At 47.6% G+C, this 19,794-nt stretch overlaps 1 protein-coding gene across 2 annotated transcripts; it reads right to left on the bottom strand.

Moving 5' to 3' along the window:
• Window positions 1-128: 128 nt before the first annotated feature.
• parvg (parvin gamma) lies at window positions 129-19,222 on the bottom strand. 2 transcript variants are annotated; one of them, XM_002942440.5, is made up of 13 exons: window positions 19,012-19,222; window positions 18,369-18,437; window positions 17,263-17,327; window positions 15,302-15,404; window positions 14,890-15,030; window positions 10,487-10,602; window positions 7,672-7,727; window positions 5,768-5,787; window positions 4,484-4,545; window positions 4,247-4,315; window positions 1,781-1,882; window positions 377-449; window positions 129-272 (listed from the first exon to the last, which is right to left on the bottom strand). In XM_002942440.5, the coding sequence occupies exons 2-13, from the start codon at window positions 18,430-18,432 to the stop codon at window positions 199-201; spliced, it is 945 nt and encodes a 314-aa protein (XP_002942486.3). In that variant the 5' UTR covers window positions 18,433-18,437; window positions 19,012-19,222; the 3' UTR covers window positions 129-198. The 2 variants fall into 2 exon arrangements, with proteins under 2 accessions (XP_002942486.3, XP_017945481.2); XM_018089992.2 differs by lacking the exon at window positions 19,012-19,222 and having other exon boundaries at window positions 18,369-18,993.
• Between the last annotated feature and the right edge of the window lie 572 nt (window positions 19,223-19,794).

A 19,794-nucleotide genomic window follows, 5' to 3' on the forward strand; every position in this document is an offset into this window, starting at 1 on the left:
CCCCACCATTGAGACCCCCCAACTCTTCCCAATAATAACAAAAAGTCTATGTTTCCTAAGAGACGAGGAAGCTCAGCAGCGCAGGGGAACCAACTAGTTTTTATTAATAACCAACTGCTCAGCACTAATTTGTTATAAAATGATTTATTGCAGTAAATACAGAACAGGCGCCGGCGCTGGATCCATTTGGTACCGGTTCTACCTGCGTTTGTGCCTCAGGAACAGGCCATACAGGAGGCGCAGAGTCGCTTTTAGGTCTCCGTTGACAATATCTGGTGGTAAACATGGAAATAAGGTCAGTTGCCCAAAGCAGAGCCGCCTCTAGGGGGCGCCAACTGGGTCTATTGCCCTCGGAATGAACCCCCCCTTTACTTACCTGCAGGGTCCATAGGGTTCTGTATGATCCCTCCCTCCAAAAGCAGCTCCATGGCCAACGAGACGTTATGGACCTGCGGGAAGAGACAGATACCCATATGTGGGGGAGCAGCAAATCCGGGTCAGTATGGGGGTGACTGTTACCCCAATGTTTCTATATATCTGTAACCTTGTTATGGGCTAAGGGGGCCCAGCCTGAAGGCCAGTTAGGGGGGGATTTGGGGTGAGTGCTTATTTGTGCCCTGGGTACCCCTGGAACTATAGCGGGGTGACTGTTACCCCAATGTTTCTATATATCTGTAACCTTGTTATGGGCTAAGGGGGCCCAGCCTGAAGGCCAGTTAGGGGGGGATTTGGGGTGAGTGCTTATTTGTGCCCTGGGTACCCCTGGAACTATAGCGGGGTGACTGTTACCCCAATGTTTCTATATATCTGTAACCTTGTTATGGGCTAAGGGGGCCCAGCCTGAAGGTCAGTTAGGGGGGGATTTGGGGTGAGTGCTTATTTGTGCCCTGGGTACCCCTGGAACTATAGCGGGGTGACTGTTACCCCAAAGTTTCTATATATCTGTAACCTTGTTATGGGCTAAGGGGGCCCAGCCTGAAGGCCAGTTAGGGGGGGATTTGGGGTGAGTGCTTATTTGTGCCCTGGGTACCCCTGGAACTATAGTGGGGTGACTGTTACCCCAATGTTTCTATATATCTGTAACCTTGTTATGGGCTAAGGGGGCCCAGCCTGAAGGCCAGTTAGGGGGGGATTTGGGGTGCTTATTTGTGCCCTGGGTACCCCTGGAACTATAGCGGGGTGACTGTTACCCCAATGTTTCTATATATCTGTAACCTTGTTATGGGCTAAGGGGGCCCAGCCTGAAGGCCAGTTAGGGGGGGATTTGGGGTGAGTGCTTATTTGTGCCCTGGGTACCCCTGGAACTATAGCGGGGTGACTGTTACCCCAATGTTTCTATATATCTGTAACCATGGGGAGAGGACGTATTTAGACACTTTCGGGAGTTAATAAAAGATTTATGAGGTTCTGGAACAGGAGACTGATCCTCGGGCCGGAAATGTTCAGAAGGAAACACATTATTTCTGCCGCCTGTCAAATCAAAACATCGACATTGTTCTGTTTAATCTCCAGCGTCTGTCTCTCTGTCTGTCTCTCTGCCTGTCTCTCTGTCTCTCTGTCAGTCAGGGACGAGGCAGAAACCTCATAATAAACTGTCAGCTTCTCAGGCGCGCTGCTAATGGCCATGTCTGTGCTTTTTCATATATTATGTATATTTTGTATATGTATCTTTTATTTTGGACCAATTTATAGCCAATCAGAACCGGGGCTCGGCCAACCCTGAAGCTGCTCAGAGGTGGGAGGTTTTAGTGGGTGCGCGGGTCGAACCATCGACAGTTACCTTGTCTTCCTGGGTGCTGGGAGTCAGGAAGAAGGAGCCCAGGTTCATGAAATAGCCCTCCAGTTGCCCAATGAGAAGCAGGAGGATTACGCCATCAGCAAACTGCAATAGAAAGGGATGTATTCCATGGGCCCCCCCCAAAAAAAACATTTTCCATTATCTGTCCAAACTCCGCCCACTGACAAGTTGGCCCTGTCCCCTTAAGTGCCCACATATCAACCCTTCATGTATCTGGGGCCCCTTTTGTTACCTGTACTCCCCTGATGGTAGTTAAGGGTTACCTGGCAACACCAGCCGGCAGGGAAAAGGGGCTGGGCAATAATGTAAGTGGCGTTACCATGACATAGAGGGGGTAGACTGAACAGGGATTGGTTAGAAGGTAGGGTAATGGTTTCAGAGAGATACCTATATGTTATAGGGTGTAGTTGCCCTTTAAATAGTGAGTTCAGTCTCCCATTTTGGCCCCACCCTGTTATTCCCAGGCCACACCCCTAGTTCCAAGCCAGCCCATTATATAAACTGGGGTAATTTGACAGCTGCTTTAAATGTATTTATATATTCAGTTTGTATGAATCTTAGGGAACCGGCGCTCGGGCCAATGGGGATGTCGCTGCCGGGCCCGACCCATTAGCTTTCCCTGCAATTTATCATAAGGTACATTATATATTCAGGCTCCTCTAGGGCCGGCGCTGGCGACAAGCACCATGGAGACGTTATGGCCTACATTCCCACAGATTATCTACTCCCCGCACCCTGACAGCCGACTCCGGGAAAGGGGAACGTTATCCGGGGAAATCACATGGTTATTTAAAGCTACGGGCAACCGTCCTCTCCTACCCCCCCATTATTCTTCTATTGTCAGCGAGTCGCAGTATGATCCATTTCTATGTTTCTAGTAAATCCAATCTCCCCCCAGTACTTACCCAGGTACAGAGCTCTGATTCTCTGTACTTCCTGCTCCTGGGCTGCTCTCTTTCCCATGGTCAGGCAGGAACCCCCCTGGGTAAGTGAATCCAATCTCCCCCCAGTACTTACCCAGGTACAGAGCTCTGATTCTCTGTACTTCCTGCTCCTGGGCTGCTCTCTTTCCCATGGTCAGGCAGGAACCTCCCCCCTCTGGGTAAGTGAATCCAATCTCCCCCCCAGTACTTACCCAGGTACAGAGCTCTGATTCTCTGTACTTCCTGCTCCTGGGCTGCTCTCTTTCCCATGGTCAGGCAGGAACCTCCCCCCTCTGGGTAAGTGAATCCAATCTCCCCCCAGTACTTACCCAGGTACAGAACTCTGATTCTCTGTACTTCCTGTTCCTGGGCTGCTCTCTTTCCCATGGTCAGGCAGGAACCTCCCCCTGGGTAAGTGAATCCAATCTCCCCCCAGTACTTACCCAGGTACAGAGCTCTGATTCTCTGTACTTCCTGCTCCTGGGCTGCTCTCTTTCCCATGGTCAGACAGGAACCTCCCCCTGGGTAAGTGAATCCAATCTCCCCCCAGTACTTACCCAGGTACAGAGCTCTGATTCTCTGTACTTCCTGCTCCTGGGCTGCTCTCTTTCCCATGGTCAGGCAGGAACCTCCCCCTGGGTAAGTGAATCTAATCTCCCCCCAGTACTTACCCAGGTACAGAGCTCTGATTCTCTGTACTTCCTGCTCCTGGGCTGCTCTCTTTCCCATGGTCAGGCAGGAACCCCCCTGGGTAAGTGAATCCAATCTCCCCCCAGTACTTACCCAGGTACAGAGCTCTGATTCTCTGTACTTCCTGCTCCTGGGCTGCTCTCTTTCCCATGGTCAGACAGGACACCCCCCCCCCCCTGGGTAAGTGAATCCAATCTCCTCCCAGTACTTACCCAGGTACAGAGCTGTGATTCTCTGTACTTCCTGCTCCTGGGCTGCTCTCTTTCCCATGGTCAGACAGGAACCTCCCCCTGGGTAAGTGAATCCAATCTCCCCCCAGTACTTACCCAGGTACAGAGCTCTGATTCTCTGTACTTCCTGCTCCTGGGCTGCTCTCTTTCCCATGGTCAGGCAGGAACCTCCACCTGGGTAAGTGAATCCAATCTCCCCCCAGTACTTACCCAGGTACAGAGCTCTGATTCTCTGTACTTCCTGCTCCTGGGCTGCTCTCTTTCCCATTGTCAGACAGGACCCCCCCCCCCCGGTAAGTGAATCCAATCTCCCCCCAGTACTTACCCAGGTACAGAGCTACAATTCTCTGTACTTCCTGCTCCTGGGCTGCTCTCTTTCCCATGGTCAGACAGGACCCTCCCCCGGGTAAGTGAATCCAATCTCCCCCCAGTACTTACCCAGGTACAGAGCTGTAATTCTCTGTACTTCCTGCTCCTGGGCTGCTCTCTTTCCCATGGTCAGGCTTAACTTTGGCTCCACCTCCTCCCTGACCATGGGAAAGAGAGCAGCCCAGGAGCAGGAAGTACAGAGAATCAGTTGCAGCCGGTTCTAGCTCAGTATATACCTGGCTCTCGGGGTCCGTCACAGTCAGGCTCAGGTTTGCCAGGTGCTTGTTCACAAAGTTTACGATTGCCTGAAATATAAGGAAATTTAGCAATGAAATAACACGCCCCACTGCTATGCATAGGAAATATTGATTGTAAGCTCTGCGGGACAGGGACCTCCTTCCCCTTGTTGCGCTTAACAATAAAGGTAAGGGTAAGTACCACGTCCCGCTGTTACTGCATTAATACCCAATTACCTTCTTCACATCCTCGACTTTTTCGGGACTCTGCTCAAACAGGTGATCAAACGCGTCGGGCTCTGCGGGAAAATAAAATAAGTTGCACCATTGGCTCCAAAAAGGGCCCTGTTAGTAATCACGGGGCTCTATTAACTAACCCATTGGCCACCGGGGCACCCTCCCCCAGGGCCCTGTTAGTAATCACGGGGCTGTATTAACTAACCCATTGGCCACCGGGGCACCCTCCCCCAGGGCCCTGTTAGTAATCACGGGGCTGTATTAACTAACCCATTGGCCACCGGGGCACCCTCCCCCAGGGCCCTGTTAGTAATCATGGGGCTCTATTAACTAACCCATTGGCCACCGGGGCACCCTCCCCCAGGGCCCTGTTAGTAATCACGGGGCTCTATTAACTAACCCATTGGCCACCGGGGCACCCTCCCCCAGGGCCCTGTTAGTAATCATGGGGCTCTATTAACTAACCCATTGGCCACCGGGGCACCCTCCCCCAGGGCCCTGTTAGTAATCATGGGGCTCTATTAACTAACCCATTGGCCACCGGGGCACCCTCCCCCAGGGCCCTGTTAGTAATCACGGGGCTCTATTAACTAACCCATTGGCCACCGGGGCACCCTCCCCCAGGGCCCTGTTAGTAATCATGGGGCTCTATTAACTAACCCATTGGCTACCGGGGCACCCTGGGCCATAGGCCCTGCCCCCAAGTAGATTGGAGCCCCAAAGAAACAGAATGCATGGTAATGTCCCTGACCCCCCTTGTGCTCCACTATCCGAAACCCCTCCCATGATCTGTCCAAACTCCTCCCACTTCCCCACAGTACCTGCCCATTTTGGATGGTTGTAATATCCCTACATTTAAGCCCCACCCACCTAACCTCGACCTGCCCCAATCCAACCTTTCTCATTTCCCCAATCTCCCCTCTCCATCCTGTCGTAACCCCTCCCCCTTTGATATCACCCACACTATTGTCATACCCCTGTTTACATCGTGCCCCGCCCCCTTTTGTCACTGCCCCCATTCAGCCAGTAAAAGCAGCCCTACAGCTTGGGGAACAATGGAGTGTGACTGTAGGCTGAAGCTGCAGGCTGAGATAGCCCCGCCTCCATAGAACAAAGTGATTCTACATCCACTCAGACAGATGTAAAGGGGAAATAAAACCCAGCAGCCCCTTAGCCATTCGCCGTCCCCGCTTCATTCCTGGTGGGTAATTGTGCATTTTATATGCAGTCGCACTGCTCAGAGAAAGCAGCCGGGAGTCATAAATAAAACATGGTTTCACCTACTTGATTTGGCGTCTCCGTCCCTGAAGGAAATTCGCAGGCAGAGAAGGTTTTAATGAGGAGGTAAAAAAGGGAAAGGTAAACAAATAAATCACCGCAAAGCGGGGCCCCTGCCTTGGGCGGCTAAGAATATAAGCTCTGTAACCTTTCTACTGGGAGATTGTGAGCCCCCCGGCCCCCCTTGTATATAACATAACTATAAACCCAGTGAGAATGAGGAATGAATGGATATTGGGGAGTTGTATCAGGAGTCAGAACCAGCAGTGCAGGGAAGGGAAAGGGACAGACACAGTGACAGTTACACATAACTATAAACCCAGTGAGAATGAGGAATGAATGGATATTGGGGAGTTGTATCAGGAGTCAGAACCAGCAGTGCAGGGAAGGGAAAGGGACAGGCACAGTGACAGTTACACATAACTATAAACCCAGTGAGAATGAGGAATGAATGGATATTGGGGAGTTGTATCAGGAGTCAGAACCAGCAGTGCAGGGAAGGGAAAGGGACAGACACAGTGACAGTTACACATAACTATAAACCCAGTGAGAATGAGGAATGAATGGATATTGGGGAGTTGTATCAGGAGTCAGAACCAGCAGTGCAGGGAAGGGAAAGGGACAGACACAGTGACAGTTACACATAACTATAAACCCAGTGAGAATGAGGAATGAATGGATATTGGGGAGTTGTATCAGGAGTCAGAACCAGCAGTGCAGGGAAGGGAAAGGGACGGACACAGTGACAGTTACACATAACTACAAACCCAGTGAGAATGAGGGATGAATGGATATTGGGGAGTTGTATCAGGAGTCAGAACCAGCAGTGCAGAGAAGGGAAAGGGACGGACACAGTGACAGTTACACATAACTATAAACCCAGTGAGAATGAGGAATGAATGGGTATTGGGGAGTTGTATCAGGAGTCAGAACCAGCAGTGCAGGGAAGGGAAAGGGACAGACACAGTGACAGTTACACATAACTATAAACCCAGTGAGAATGAGGGATGAATGGGTATTGGGGAGTTGTATCAGGAGTCAGAACCAGCAGTGCAGAGAAGGGAAAGGGACAGACACAGTGACAGTTACACATAACTATAAACCCAGTGAGAATGAGGGATGAATGGATATTGGGGAGTTGTATCAGGAGTCAGAACCAGCAGTGCAGGGAAGGGAAAGGGACAGACACAGTGACAGTTACACATAACTATAAACCCAGTGAGAATGAGGAATGAATGGATATTGGGGAGTTGTATCAGGAGTCAGAACCAGCAGTGCAGGGAAGGGAAAGGGACAGACACAGTGACAGTTACACATAACTATAAACCCAGTGAGAATGAGGGATGAATGGATATTGGGGAGTTGTATCAGGAGTCAGAACCAGCAGTGCAGGGAAGGGAAAGGGACAGACACAGTGACAGTTACACATAACTATAAACCCAGTGAGAATGAGGAATGAATGGGTATTGGGGAGTTGTATCAGGAGTCAGAACCAGCAGTGCAGGGAAGGGAAAGGGACAGACACAGTGACAGTTACACATAACTATAAACCCAGTGAGAATGAGGAATGAATGGGTATTGGGGAGTTGTATCAGGAGTCAGAACCAGCAGTGCAGGGAAGGGAAAGGGACAGACACAGTGACAGTTACATATAACTATAAACCCAGTGAGAATGAGGAATGAATGGATATTGGGGAGTTGTATCAGGAGTCAGAACCAGCAGTGCAGGGAAGGGAAAGGGACAGACACAGTGACAGTTACACATAACTATAAACCCAGTGAGAATGGATGAATGGATATTGGGGAGTTGCTTAAAATGACATTTTCCATAATAAGGCACAAAACTCTCGGGTGAAGTTCCCCTTTAAAGCCATTAGCTATAACGTTCCCATGGTGTAACCCCCTCTCACCTGCTGCCGGTAATAAATTCAATAACATTCTCGGTCTTCATTCCATTTCGGGTCGGCTGTTACAAAAAGGAGAAGAACATTAAAAGGCTTGATTGGTCCCTATAATGTGAGGATCAAGAAATAGCGGCGGGGAATTGTGGGTAATATAGTCAAACAGCATTTCCAATGAGGGGACACTCCCCTATGAGGAGTCAAGGCCATGTAGTCCCAGTCTGCACTGTGATCTACGGGCCTTTACCCAGGTGGTACAGCACACAAGACCCAAGGCTGAGATGAACCAAGCTTGAGTGCCAAAGCACCGAAACCAAAACAAGACCAACTGCAGAAGGTGGAACAGTACGTGAGACCAAGACAGCGCCATAGACAAACGTTTAAAAGACTGCACGCAACTGAGTCAAGAGTGCAACAGTAGATAATCCTGAGCCAAGCTTGGGTGCAAAACCACCCAAACCAAAACTATATCAACTGCAATAGGTGGAAGAGTACACAAGACCGTATACAAGAGTATCGAAGAGTGAGACAAGACCAAGTGGGCTGACCCAAGCATGGGCACCCAAACCAAGACAAAACCAAAAGGTGGAAGAGTACACAAGACCAAAACAAGACCGTATACAAGAGTATCGAAGAGTGAGACAAGACCAAGTGGGCTGACCCAAGCATGGGCACCCAAACCAAGACAAAACCAAAAGGTGGAAGAGTACACAAGACCAAAACAAGACATAAGGATACAAGAGTATGGAAGAGGGATACAAGATGACCCAAGCTTGGGTACAAAAGCAACCAACCAAGACAAGCCCAACTGCACAAGAGACAACCCCAGGTGGAGGAGTACAGAAGACCAAAATAAGACCACTAGTGCACCAACTCAAGTAGAAGCTTACACATGACCTAGGGCAATGAAAGACATGACCAAGCTATGAGGAGAGGAAGCCATGAATGGGCAGTTGCAGCCCAAGGGGATTTTGAAGGCCTCAGAATAGTGATCTGGGCAGTTTGTGGGCTTTCCCTCCACACACGGCCCAATAACCTAGTGACCCAATCTGGAGGGACAGAACTGTGTATGGTCAGGTCTTCAAGAAAGAGTCAAGACCAAGTGCAACAGCATTGAAACCAAAGTGGAACAGAACCTCAAGCCAAGCCAAAACCAACGGACCACGGTATAATAATCGGGTCGGAAGTCATTTGCCCGTTTCCTTACTTGTTCGACGGAAAGAGGTATTTGAGTTGCTCTGCTGCCCCCGACTCATGTACCTGCCCCTGTCACGCTCCGTGCCCAATCCAACTGGACAAGGTTTCTTTCCCTTTGCCTTCGGGTTTTTTATTTGTAAGGAACAACCCAAATCCCTTCCTGCCTTGTGTGTCACAAATGCCAGGACTCATTAGATCCTGCCCGGGGGGGAGAAGCAGAACCGTTCCGCGTCCAAACACAGAACTGGCGCCGTTCGGTTTAAATGAACCATTGACTTTAAAAATCCTCTCGCAGGGAGGGGGGACCTGGGCCACTACCCCACTGTGTGTGGCTAATAACATCACTGGCCTTGTAGTCGCCGTGGTTACAGAACTGGACCACTAGGAGCGCTTCCAGCCATGGCTTCTAAGGGGCCCAAACATGGGGCCACAGTGATTGTAGGGTTGCCACCTGGCTGCCCATTTACTGGCCCCATAAACCTTTCCAGTGGCCAACCTGCCTATTGCCCTGCCCCAAATGATGTCACACCCCGCCCCCAACCCGAAGGCCGCTATTGGTCACAGAAAAAGGGTGGCAACCCCAAGTGAACCCCATTGATTTTTAACATTAGAGGGGTGGTTAACATTTCTTTGCAACTTTTCAATTGGTCTTCATTTTTTATTTCTTACAGTTTTTTAAATATTTGCCTTTTTTTGCCTTTCAAATGGGGGTCACTGACCCCGGCAGCCAAACCCTATTGCTCTGTGAGGCTACAATATCATTATTGGTGTTACTGTTTCATATTCAAACCACTGCCTGGTTGCTAGGGCGATAGGAACCCTAGCAACCAGATACCTGCTGAAATTCCGAACTGGGGAGCTACTGAACAAAAAACTAAATAATGCAAAAACCCCAGAAAATAAAATAGTGAAGACCAATTGCAAATTATCTCAGAATACCAAGCTCTGCTACTTGTTCAGCAGCTCTTCAGTTTGGAGTTTTCAGCAGCTATCTGGTTGCTAGGGTCATTTTTACCCTAGTAACCAGCCAACGGTTTAAACAAGTGATGGGAATATGGATAGGGGAGGGGCTGAATAGAAAGATAAGGAATAAAAAGTAACAATAACAATAAAACTGGAGCCTCACAGAGCAATAGGGTTTGGCTGCCGGGGTCAGTGACCCCCATTTGAAAGCGGGAAAGAGTCAGAAGAAGAAGGGAAATAATTCAAAATCTATAACAAATAAATAATGAAGACCAATGGCAAAGTTGCTAGGAATAGGCCGTCCTATAACATACTAAAATTTAACGTAAAGTAAAGGTGAACCTCCCCTTTAAACACTGAGCCGCTGTTTCGTGCCTTACATAGCGGCAGCACAAGGAAATCAATATTTTAATGCCCCCCCCGGTTCCTGCTAAAAGCGCTAAAAGCATCAGAGACAAGAGATACACAAAGCTCATTTACAAACACAGTTCTATGTGCAAAGTGCAATTTTTGGAACGTTTTTTTCCCAGAATTCCTAGGGCTTCTGCTATGTCCGCCATTACTTGGACCCCCTCCCCCATTACTTGCACCCCCTCCTCCATATCCCTCGGTTGGGTGCCAGTGCCATGGGGATAGATCTATAGGGGCAATAACCAGACCTCACCTCCACCCTGATCACTTCGACTCCCACGTTAGCAGGAAGCTCCAAGTCCGGCCGGAAGTGCTGAGCCAGGGCCACAATGAGGTGCAACGTGCACAGTAAGTCCTTGTTGTGGATCTCTGTGGGGGACAAAGATACAAAGTGAACCCCTTACCCATAGAGAATGATATTTCATTGGTGGGGAGGAAAGGAGATCTCACCATCAGCATAGGAAGGGGTTCTTTACTATAAGGGCAGTCAGGTTATGGGATTCCCTACCCAGAGAGGGGGAATGAGTGATACATTGGGGGTGGGGGGGAAAGGGGATCTCACCATCAGCATAGGAAGGGGTTCTTTACTATAAGGGCAGTCAGGTTATGGGATTCCCTACCCAGAGAGGGGGAATGAGTGATACATTGGGGGTGGGGGAAGGGGATCTCACCATCAGCATAGGAAGGGGTTCTTTACTATAAGGGCAGTCAGGTTATGGGGTTCCCTACCCAGAGAGGGGGAATGAGTGATACATTGGGTGTGGGGGGGAAATGGGATCTCACCATCAGCATAGGAAGGGGCTCCTTACTGTAAGGGCAGTCAGGTTATGGGATTCCCTACCAAGAGAGGGGGAATGAGTGATTCATTGGGGGTGGGGAGGAAAGGGGATCTCACCATCAGCATAGGAAGGGGTTCTTTACTGTAAGGGCAGTCAGGTTATGGGGTTCCCTACCAAGAGAGGGGGAATGAGTGATACATTGGGGGTGGGGAGGAAAGGGGATCTCACCATCAGCATAGGAAGGGGTTCTTTACTGTAAGGGCAGTCAGGTTATGGGGTTCCCTACCCAGAGAGGGGGAATGAGTGATACATTGGGGGTGGGGAGGAAAGGGGATCTCACCATCAGCATAGGAAGGGGCTCCTTACTGTTAGGGCAGTCAGGTTATGGGGTTCCCTACCCAGAGAGGGGGAATGAGTGATTCATTGGGGGTGGGGAGGAAAGGGGATCTCACCATCAGCATAGGAAGGGGCTCTTTACTGTAAACTTCAACTCAGGGCCCCTTGCAATACTGGGGTGCCCCATGCTTTACCCCCAAGCCCTGCGCCACCCTACTGTAGGGTGTAAATACCCAGCAAGTATTTGTGATTTTTATTCCTAAACCCACAGGAATGTATCACGGGGGGAATTATGTGTCTGCAGAAATCAATTTGCTCTGAGAAGCTCATAAATGAATGAGGGGAGAAAGCTCCAATGTGCCGTCGGCCAATCCCGTGCCGATAATCTGTGTGCAGACCTTTACCCCCAGCTGACATGATTGCAGAATCACATAATGCAAACCAAACGCCCGGATCATGTGACCCAGACAGACGCCGCGGATCCCTGTTTGTTTGCCCAGAGAGGGATGATATATATTTTGGGGGGTTTTTTTTGCCTTTTCTTTCACAAGATTCCTGGGTTTTACATTCGCTCCGGGCTGACGTAGAGACTGCCTGGTTGTCAGGGAAACGACAATTACCCCCAGCTCCGATGTAGAATATTCCGTATTCGAGCAATGCGACCGGCGCAACTTTGCTGGTCCGAGTGAGCCATCTGTTGATCTGAAATTCACTTTCATGTCCTTCCGCTACCAATTCCCTCCCTTTCTTCTCTTCTGTAGAATTAATATCCTCGGGGGAATCTTCTGTTTTTCTGACATTTGTAACGGGGAAGGTTCCTGAGATCTGTTCGTAATTTTATATATTTGAAAACAGGGATGATAAATGGAAATTGGCGTTCTCTTGAGAAGAAATTCCCTAAGGGACTTTCATATAGAATTTCTGTAAAATAATCAAAGCGAGGACTCGAGAGCTCTGGAGAGTGGTAAGAACAATGTGTTGGAAGGGATGATGAACCAAAAATCAGATCTAGTAATGTCATTAGGGGTTGGTAGAACCAAAAATCAGATCTAGAAATGTCATTAGGGGTTGGTAGAACCAAAAATCAGATCTAGAAATGTCATTAGGGGTTGGTAGAACCAAAAATCAGATCTAGTAATGTCATTAGGGGTTGGTAGGACCAAAAATCAGATCTAGAAATTTCATTAGGGGTTGGTAGAACCAAAAATCAGATCTAGTAATGTCATTAGGGGTTGGTAGAACCAAAAATTAGATCTAGTAATGTCATTAGGGGTTGGTAGAACCAAAAATTAGATCTAGTAATGTCATTAGGGGTTGGTAGAACCAAAAATTAGATCTAGTAATGTCATTAGGGGTTGGTAGAACCAGAAATCAGATCTAGTAATGTCATTAGGGGTTGGTAGAACCAAAAATTAGATCTAGTAATGTCATTAGGGGTTGGTAGAACCAAAAATCAGATCTAGTAATGTCATTAGGGGTTGGTAGAACCAAAAATCAGATCTAGAAATGTCATTAGGGGTTGGTAGAACCAAAAATCAGATCTAGTAATGTCATTAGGGGTTGGTGGAACCAGAAATTAGGTCTAGTAATGTCATTAGGGGTTGGTGGAACCAAAAATCAGATCTAGTAATGTCATTAGGGGTTGGTAGAACCAGAAATCAGATCTAGTAATGTCATTAGGGGTTGGTAGAACCAAAAATCAGATCTAGTAATGTCATTAGGGGTTGGTAGAACCAGAAATCAGATCTAGTAATGTCATTAGGGGTTGGTAGAACCAGAAATCAGATCTAGTAATGTCATTAGGGGTTGGTAGAACCAGAAATCAGATCTAGTAATGTCATTAGGGGTTAGTAGAACCAGAAATCCAATCTGGTAAGGTCCCTAGAGGTTGGTGGAACAATAAATCAGATCCAGTTATGTCATTGGGGGTTTGTGGAACCAAAAATCAGATCTAGTAATGTCAACTGGGGTCAGTGGAACCAGAAATCAGATCAGGGTAATGTCATTAGGAGTTGGTGGGACCAGAATTCAGGTCTAGTAATGTCATCAGGGGTTGATAGAACCAGAAATCTGATCTGGTAATGTCAGCTGGGGTTGATATAATCAGAATTCAGATCTAGTATTGTCAGCTTGGGTTGGTAGAACCATAAATTAGATCTGGTAAGGTCCATAGGGGTTGGTGGAACCATAAATCAGATCTGGTGAATGTCAGCTGGGGTTGGAGGAACCAGAAATCAGCTCTAGTAATTTCAACTTGGGTTGGTGAAACCAGAAGTCATCTAGTACTGTCACTAGGGGGTTGGTGGAACCAGAAATCAGATCAAGTAATATCATTATGGGGGGTTGGTGGAACCAGAATTTAGATCTGGTAATGTCAGCTGGGGTTGATGAAATCAGAATTCAGATCTAGTATTGTCAGCTTGGGTTGGTAGAACCAGAAATTAGATCTGGTAAGGTTCCTAGGGGATGGTGGAACCAGAAATCAGATCTGGTGAATGTCAGCTGGGGTTGGACGAACCAGAAATCAGCTCTAGTAATGTCAACTTGGGTTGGTTGAACCAGAAGTCATCTAGTAATGTCACTAGGGGGTTGGTGGAACCAGAAATCAGATCAAGTAATATCATTATGGGGGGTTGGTGGAACCAGAATTTAGATCTGGTAATGTCAGCTGGGGTTGATGAAATCAGAATTCAGATCTAGTATTGTCAGCTTGGGTTGGTAGAACCAGAAATTAGATCTGGTAAGGTTCCTAGGGGTTGGTGGAACCAGAAATCAGATCTGGTGAATGTCAGCTGGGGTTGGAGGAACCAGAAATCAGCTCTAGTAATGTCAACTTGGGTTGGTGGAACCAGAAGTCATCTAGTAATGTCACTAGGGGGTTGGTGGAGCCAGAAATCAGATCAAGTAATGTCATTATGGGGGGGTTGGTGGAACCAGAAATCATGTGATTAATGTCATCAGGGGTTGGTGGAACCAGAAATTAGATCTGGTAATGTCACTGGGGGTTGGTGAAACCAGAAATTAGATCTGGTAATGTCATCGGGGGTTGGTGGAACCAGAAATCAGATCTAGAATTGGCATCATGGGTTGGTGGAACCAGAAATTGTTAGAGGAGTTTAGGTTAACTACAATTCCAATTGGATCGAGTGAATTAGAAGTCCTAACCTTCAAGCTGAATTAAAATTGGTGGAAATTCTAAAAGAGAAACATGGGATTGGCTGACACAGAAATCAGATCTTCCATTGTCAACTGGGGTTGGTGGAACCAGAAATCAGAAACTGTCTATTCCAACTGGGATCGAGTGAATTAGAAGTCAAAATCTGAATTAAGCTGAATTAAAATTGCTGGAAACTCTATCCTGTATGAGGGACACGGGATTGGCTGACACAGAAATCACATCTACCAATGTCAACTGGGGTTGGTGGAACCAGAAACCACATGCTGTGAGAGGAACGAGGTTTGGTGATACAGGAAATCAGATTCTGTAGGAGGAACAGGAGGGGCTTCTAGAAGAACTCAGGGGGGATTCAGAAATACTCACCATTTAGGCTCCATTTCAGGTCAGTCTCCTGCAGCTGGAGACTCTGGGTAATGGCCTCCATAATGACCCCCAACTTGCGCTTCTGGCTGCTGGCCGACAGGGCAATTTCCTCCACCTCCAATTTCATCCCGGCAATTTTTTCTAAGGAGGATAAAATATGTGGATCCCAGACCCAATAATAGAGATTATACCCTCCATACTCCACCCCATTTGGCAAGTTACCCCTACTGTATTGCCTTGAGGGCAATGCTATTGCTCCTCCCACCTGTATCTATAAATACAAATATACAGGGAAGGAATAATCTGCCCACACCCCTGCCCAAGGGTTTATGGGGTTTATTCCAGGGGCACTGTAGGGCTATAGGGTGGACATCCCATGAATGTGCCTCAACCTAGGGTGTGAAGGACTCACTGAGAAGATGGTGAAGAACAAGTCCATCGTAGAGATCCTCTTCCACGCTCTTCACCACAATGTGCTCCTCCTTCAGTTCGGCATTGATCCAATCAATCAGGAACTGGAGATGGAAACAAGAAATCCAATGTCGGACTGGGGCTTCCTATGGACAACCGGAGAACCTGACACCCTGGCCCAATCTTGGGTTCTAGATCAATCTTGAGTTCTAGATAGTGCCACGTGGTATATGACTCAAGATTGGGCCATGTGGCACTATCTAGAACTCAAGACTGATCTAGAACTCCAATATTGGGTTCTAGATCAATCTTGAGTTCTAGATGTGGCACTATCTAGAACTCAAGGCTGATCTAGAACTCCAATATTGGGTTCTAGATCAATCTTGAGTTCTAGATAGTGCCACATGGTATAGGACTCAGGATTGTGCCATGTGGCACTATATAGAACTCAAGATTGATCTAGAACTCAAGATTGGGCCAGGGTGTCAGGTTCTCCGTTTGGCCCTAGGAGACCCAGTCCGACATTGGATTTCTTGTTTCCATCCCAAGTCCATTGTAGAGATCCTCATCCACACACTTCACCACAATGTGCTCCTCCTTCAGTGCGGCATCGATCCAATCAATCAGGAACTGGAGATGGAAACAAGAAATCCAATGTCGGACTGGGGCTTCCTATGGCCAACCGGAGAATCTGACACCCTAGCCCAATCTTGAGTTCTAGATAGTGCCACATTGTATATGACTCAGAATTGGGCCATGTGGCACTATCTAGAACCCAAGATTGGGCCAGGGTGTCCCTGGCCCAATCTTGGGTTCTAGATCAATACTGAGTTCTAGATAGTGCCACATGGTATAGGACTCAAGATTGGGCCATGTGGCACTATCTAGAACTCAAGATTGATCTAGAACCCAAGATTGGGCCAGGGTGTCAGGTTGTCCATTTGGCCCTAGGAGACCCAGTCCGACATTGGATTTCTTGTTTCCATCTCCAAGTCCATCGTAGAGATCCTCTTCCACTCTCTTCACCACAATGTGCTCTTTCTTCAGTTCGTCGTTGATCCAATCAATCAGGAACTGGAGATGGAAACAAGAAATCCAATGTCGGACTGGGTCTCCTAGGGTCAAACGGAGAACCTGACACCCTGGCCCAATCTTGAGTTCTAGATCAATCTTGAGTTCTAGATAGTGCCACATGGTATAGGTTTCTACATAGACCCTTGGTGGAAATAAGGATGGGCTGATGGGAATTGTCCACTGTATAAGGATTTCTTCATGTAGAACTTTGCTTGGTCCATATCCCATGTACTGACCCATTCTGTCTCATTGTACCTCGGGCACCGGTACTTGTATTGTTCCCAGCGGCCCAGAGTCGGAATGTAGAAAGAAAAATAATGGGAAGAGGAATTTCTATGAATACATTTCCCTCTGTGCCATGGACTGTGCCCGGTGCCATTTAGTTCCGGCGCTGATGAGGCCGCAGAGCTCTGATTGGCCTAATGACTTGCAAATGAGCCCTCGGCCGGTTCCGCACAAAGACTTTTATGTATTTAATAAGGAGAGGAAATGGGATTCTACTCGAGTCGGGCGCTGATTGGGGGGGTGATGCTCGTTCGTAATGAACTGACGGCTGAGATTTAACCATTTCCACCAAGCTGGGGGGGGGGGGTATTAGCCAATATCTATTGCCCCCTGTATGTGGAACACTAGCAGTGAATTGTTGGACTACCATTCCCAGCATCCCCCATTGCAATTTGGCTTCTTGGTTGTTATACCCCCATAACCCAACCCCAGCCTAGCTTCTCTTGCCCCTGCACCCAACACCTCTCTGCCCTCCCTGTATATACCAAGCCCCGCCCACTTACCCATCATTATTTAATTTGTCATGTGATCCTTATTTCCCAGAAGCACTTGCTACTCAACCTCATAAAGGCTTTACATACAGTAACAGATACATTTCCCTACCGTCTGCAGGTCTTGGAATTTGGGGTCATTTTTCGCATTTGCCTGGATAAATTTCTTTATTTCTCCTAGAAAAATAATCAGGGGTTTAACTGCAAATACGTCAAAGTAGAGTATCTGAGTATCACTCATGTATTATAAGGGATAATGTACCCCCTACTGTAAATGATAAGGATATTAGCAGTCACTGAGGGGTTCTGTGCCCCCCATATAAAGGCACAAGGCTGCAGGCTGAGTTATACAGGGAACTCTGAGTATCACTCATGTATTATAAGGGATAATGTACCCCCTACTGTAAATGATAAGGATATTAGCAGTCACTGAGGGGTTCTGTGCCCCCCATATAAAGGCACAAGGCTGCAGGCTGAGTTATACAGGGAACTCTGAGTATCACTCATGTATTATAAGGGATAATGTACCCCCTACTGTAAATGATAAGGATATTAGCAGTCACTGAGGGGTTCTGTGCCCCCCATATAAAGGCACAAGGCTGCAGGCTGAGTTATACAGGGAACTCTGAGTATCACTCATGTATTATAAGGGATAATGTACCCCCTACTGTAAATGATAAGGATATTAGCAGGCACTGAGGGGTTCTGTGCCCCCCATATAAAGGCACAAGGCTGCAGGCTGAGTTATACAGGGAACTCTGAGTATCACTCGTGTATTATAAGGGATAATGTACCCCCTACTGTAAATGATAAGGATATTAGCAGTCACTGAGGGGTTCTGTGCCCCCCATATAAAGGCACAAGGCTGCAGGCTGAGTTATACAGGGAACTCTGAGTATCACTCATGTATTATAAGGGATAATGTACCCCCTACTGTAAATGATAAGGATATTAGCAGTCACTGAGGGGTTCTGTGCCCATATAAAGGCACAAGGCTGCAGGCTGAGTTATACAGGGAACTCTGAGTATCACTCCTGTATTATAAGGGATAATGTACCCCCTACTGTAAATGATAAGGATATTAGCAGTCACTGAGGGGTTCTGTGCCCCCCATATAAAGGCACAAGGCTGCAGGCTGAGTTATACAGGGAACTCTGAGTATCACTCGTGTATTATCCCCCTATGCCCCCACCGGGGCATTTTTAACCCTCCCGATACCTGGAGCGTCGACGCTATCGAAGACATTAAGTGGGACGTCACTGGAAGGTTGAGGCGGCTCCATTTACACTGCGGGGGGGAAATTAAAAAGGAAAATGATATTTCTGAAATAACTAATTGGAATCAGTGATCATATCGTGTCAGATAATCAGTGCCCCTCTCTTTGTATAAATACGGTATCAGTTACTGAGGATCCTTACTGTATACATTTCTGCACTGGGGGGCACTGCTGTAATTACTGACCTACCTTTTCTGGCCTTCCTATATTTTTATGATTATTCCCTATTAGTAACATTGGCACCAAGCATTGTAGTTACCGGGCAGGGGCGGGCACAGGAGGCACATTTGTGGCCCTAGGGCTAAATAATGGATAGTACATATTATTATTATTATTATTATTAACCCCGGGCCCCATACATCTCAATGCCCATGGCTTATTCTCCTTATCCCACTGGCAGCCGCAGAGTAAAGTCATTATTAACATTTACTTCCCCTTACATTCACTTCAGGACTGGAGTTGGCCAATAGGGGCCCCTGGCTGTCGAGGCCTGTGCCCCCATCTAAGTTAGGGCCTTTCTAACCCACCCTAAAACTGGCAGTGCCATGGGGATGCTGCCCCCCAACCTCCCTGTTTCCCCCTTACCTGCCGGGTCCTTCCGCTTCTGCAACTGACGAGAGTTTTGCCCCCTCACTTCCTTATCCGCCCCCCAAATCGCAAGCGTTTGACTCCCTCGCTGCTTCCCTTGTGGTCACAACACAATTTAAAAAAAAATAAATAAAACTTCCCCTTTTTTTGTTGTGAAACAGCCTGAGCCTCCCAGCGTGGCACTCTAATATCCTTATCATTTACAGTAGGGGGTACATTATCCCTTATAATACATGAGTGATACTCAGAGTTCCCTGTATAACTCAGCCTGCAGCCTTGTGCCTTTATATGGGGGGTACAGAACCCCTCAGTGACTGCTAATATCCTTATCATTTACAGTAGGGGGTTCATTATCCCTTATAATACATGAGTGATACTCAGAGTTCCCTGTATAACTCAGCCTGCAGCCTTGTGCCTTTATATGGGGGGCACAGAACCCCTCAGTGACTGCTAATATCCTTATCATTTACAGTAGGGGGTACATTATCCCTTATAATACATGAGTGATACTCAGAGTTCCCTGTATAACTCCGCCTGCAGCCTTGTGCCTTTATATGGGGGGCACAGAACCCCTCAGTGACTGCTAGTATCCTTATCATTTACAGTAGGGGGTACATTATCCCTTATAATACATGAGTGATACTCAGAGTTCCCTGTATAACTCAGCCTGCAGCCTTGTGCCTTTATATGGGGGGCACAGAACCCCTCAGTGACTGCTAATATCCTTATCATTTACAGTAGGGGGTACATTATCCCTTATAATACATGAGTGATACTCAG

This window comes from Xenopus tropicalis, chromosome 3 (genome assembly GCF_000004195.4).
Source record: "Xenopus tropicalis strain Nigerian chromosome 3, UCB_Xtro_10.0, whole genome shotgun sequence".
Lineage (NCBI taxonomy): Eukaryota > Metazoa > Chordata > Amphibia > Anura > Pipidae > Xenopus > Xenopus tropicalis.

What these genes read in the sequence shown, in the direction of transcription:
- parvg (XM_002942440.5), bottom strand. Translation starts at nt 18,432, where the DNA reads ATGGAGCCGCCTCAACCTTCCAGTGACGTCCCACTTAATGTCTTCGAT. An exon ending in CCTGAAATGGAGCCTAAATG is followed by an intron (nt 10,603 to 14,889) that starts GTGAGTATTTCT and finishes TGTCCCCCACAG; the next exon opens with AGATCCACAACAAGGACTTA. An exon ending in TCGAAGTGATCAGGGTGGAG is followed by an intron (nt 7,728 to 10,486) that starts GTGAGGTCTGGT and finishes TTTTTGTAACAG; the next exon opens with CCGACCCGAAATGGAATGAA.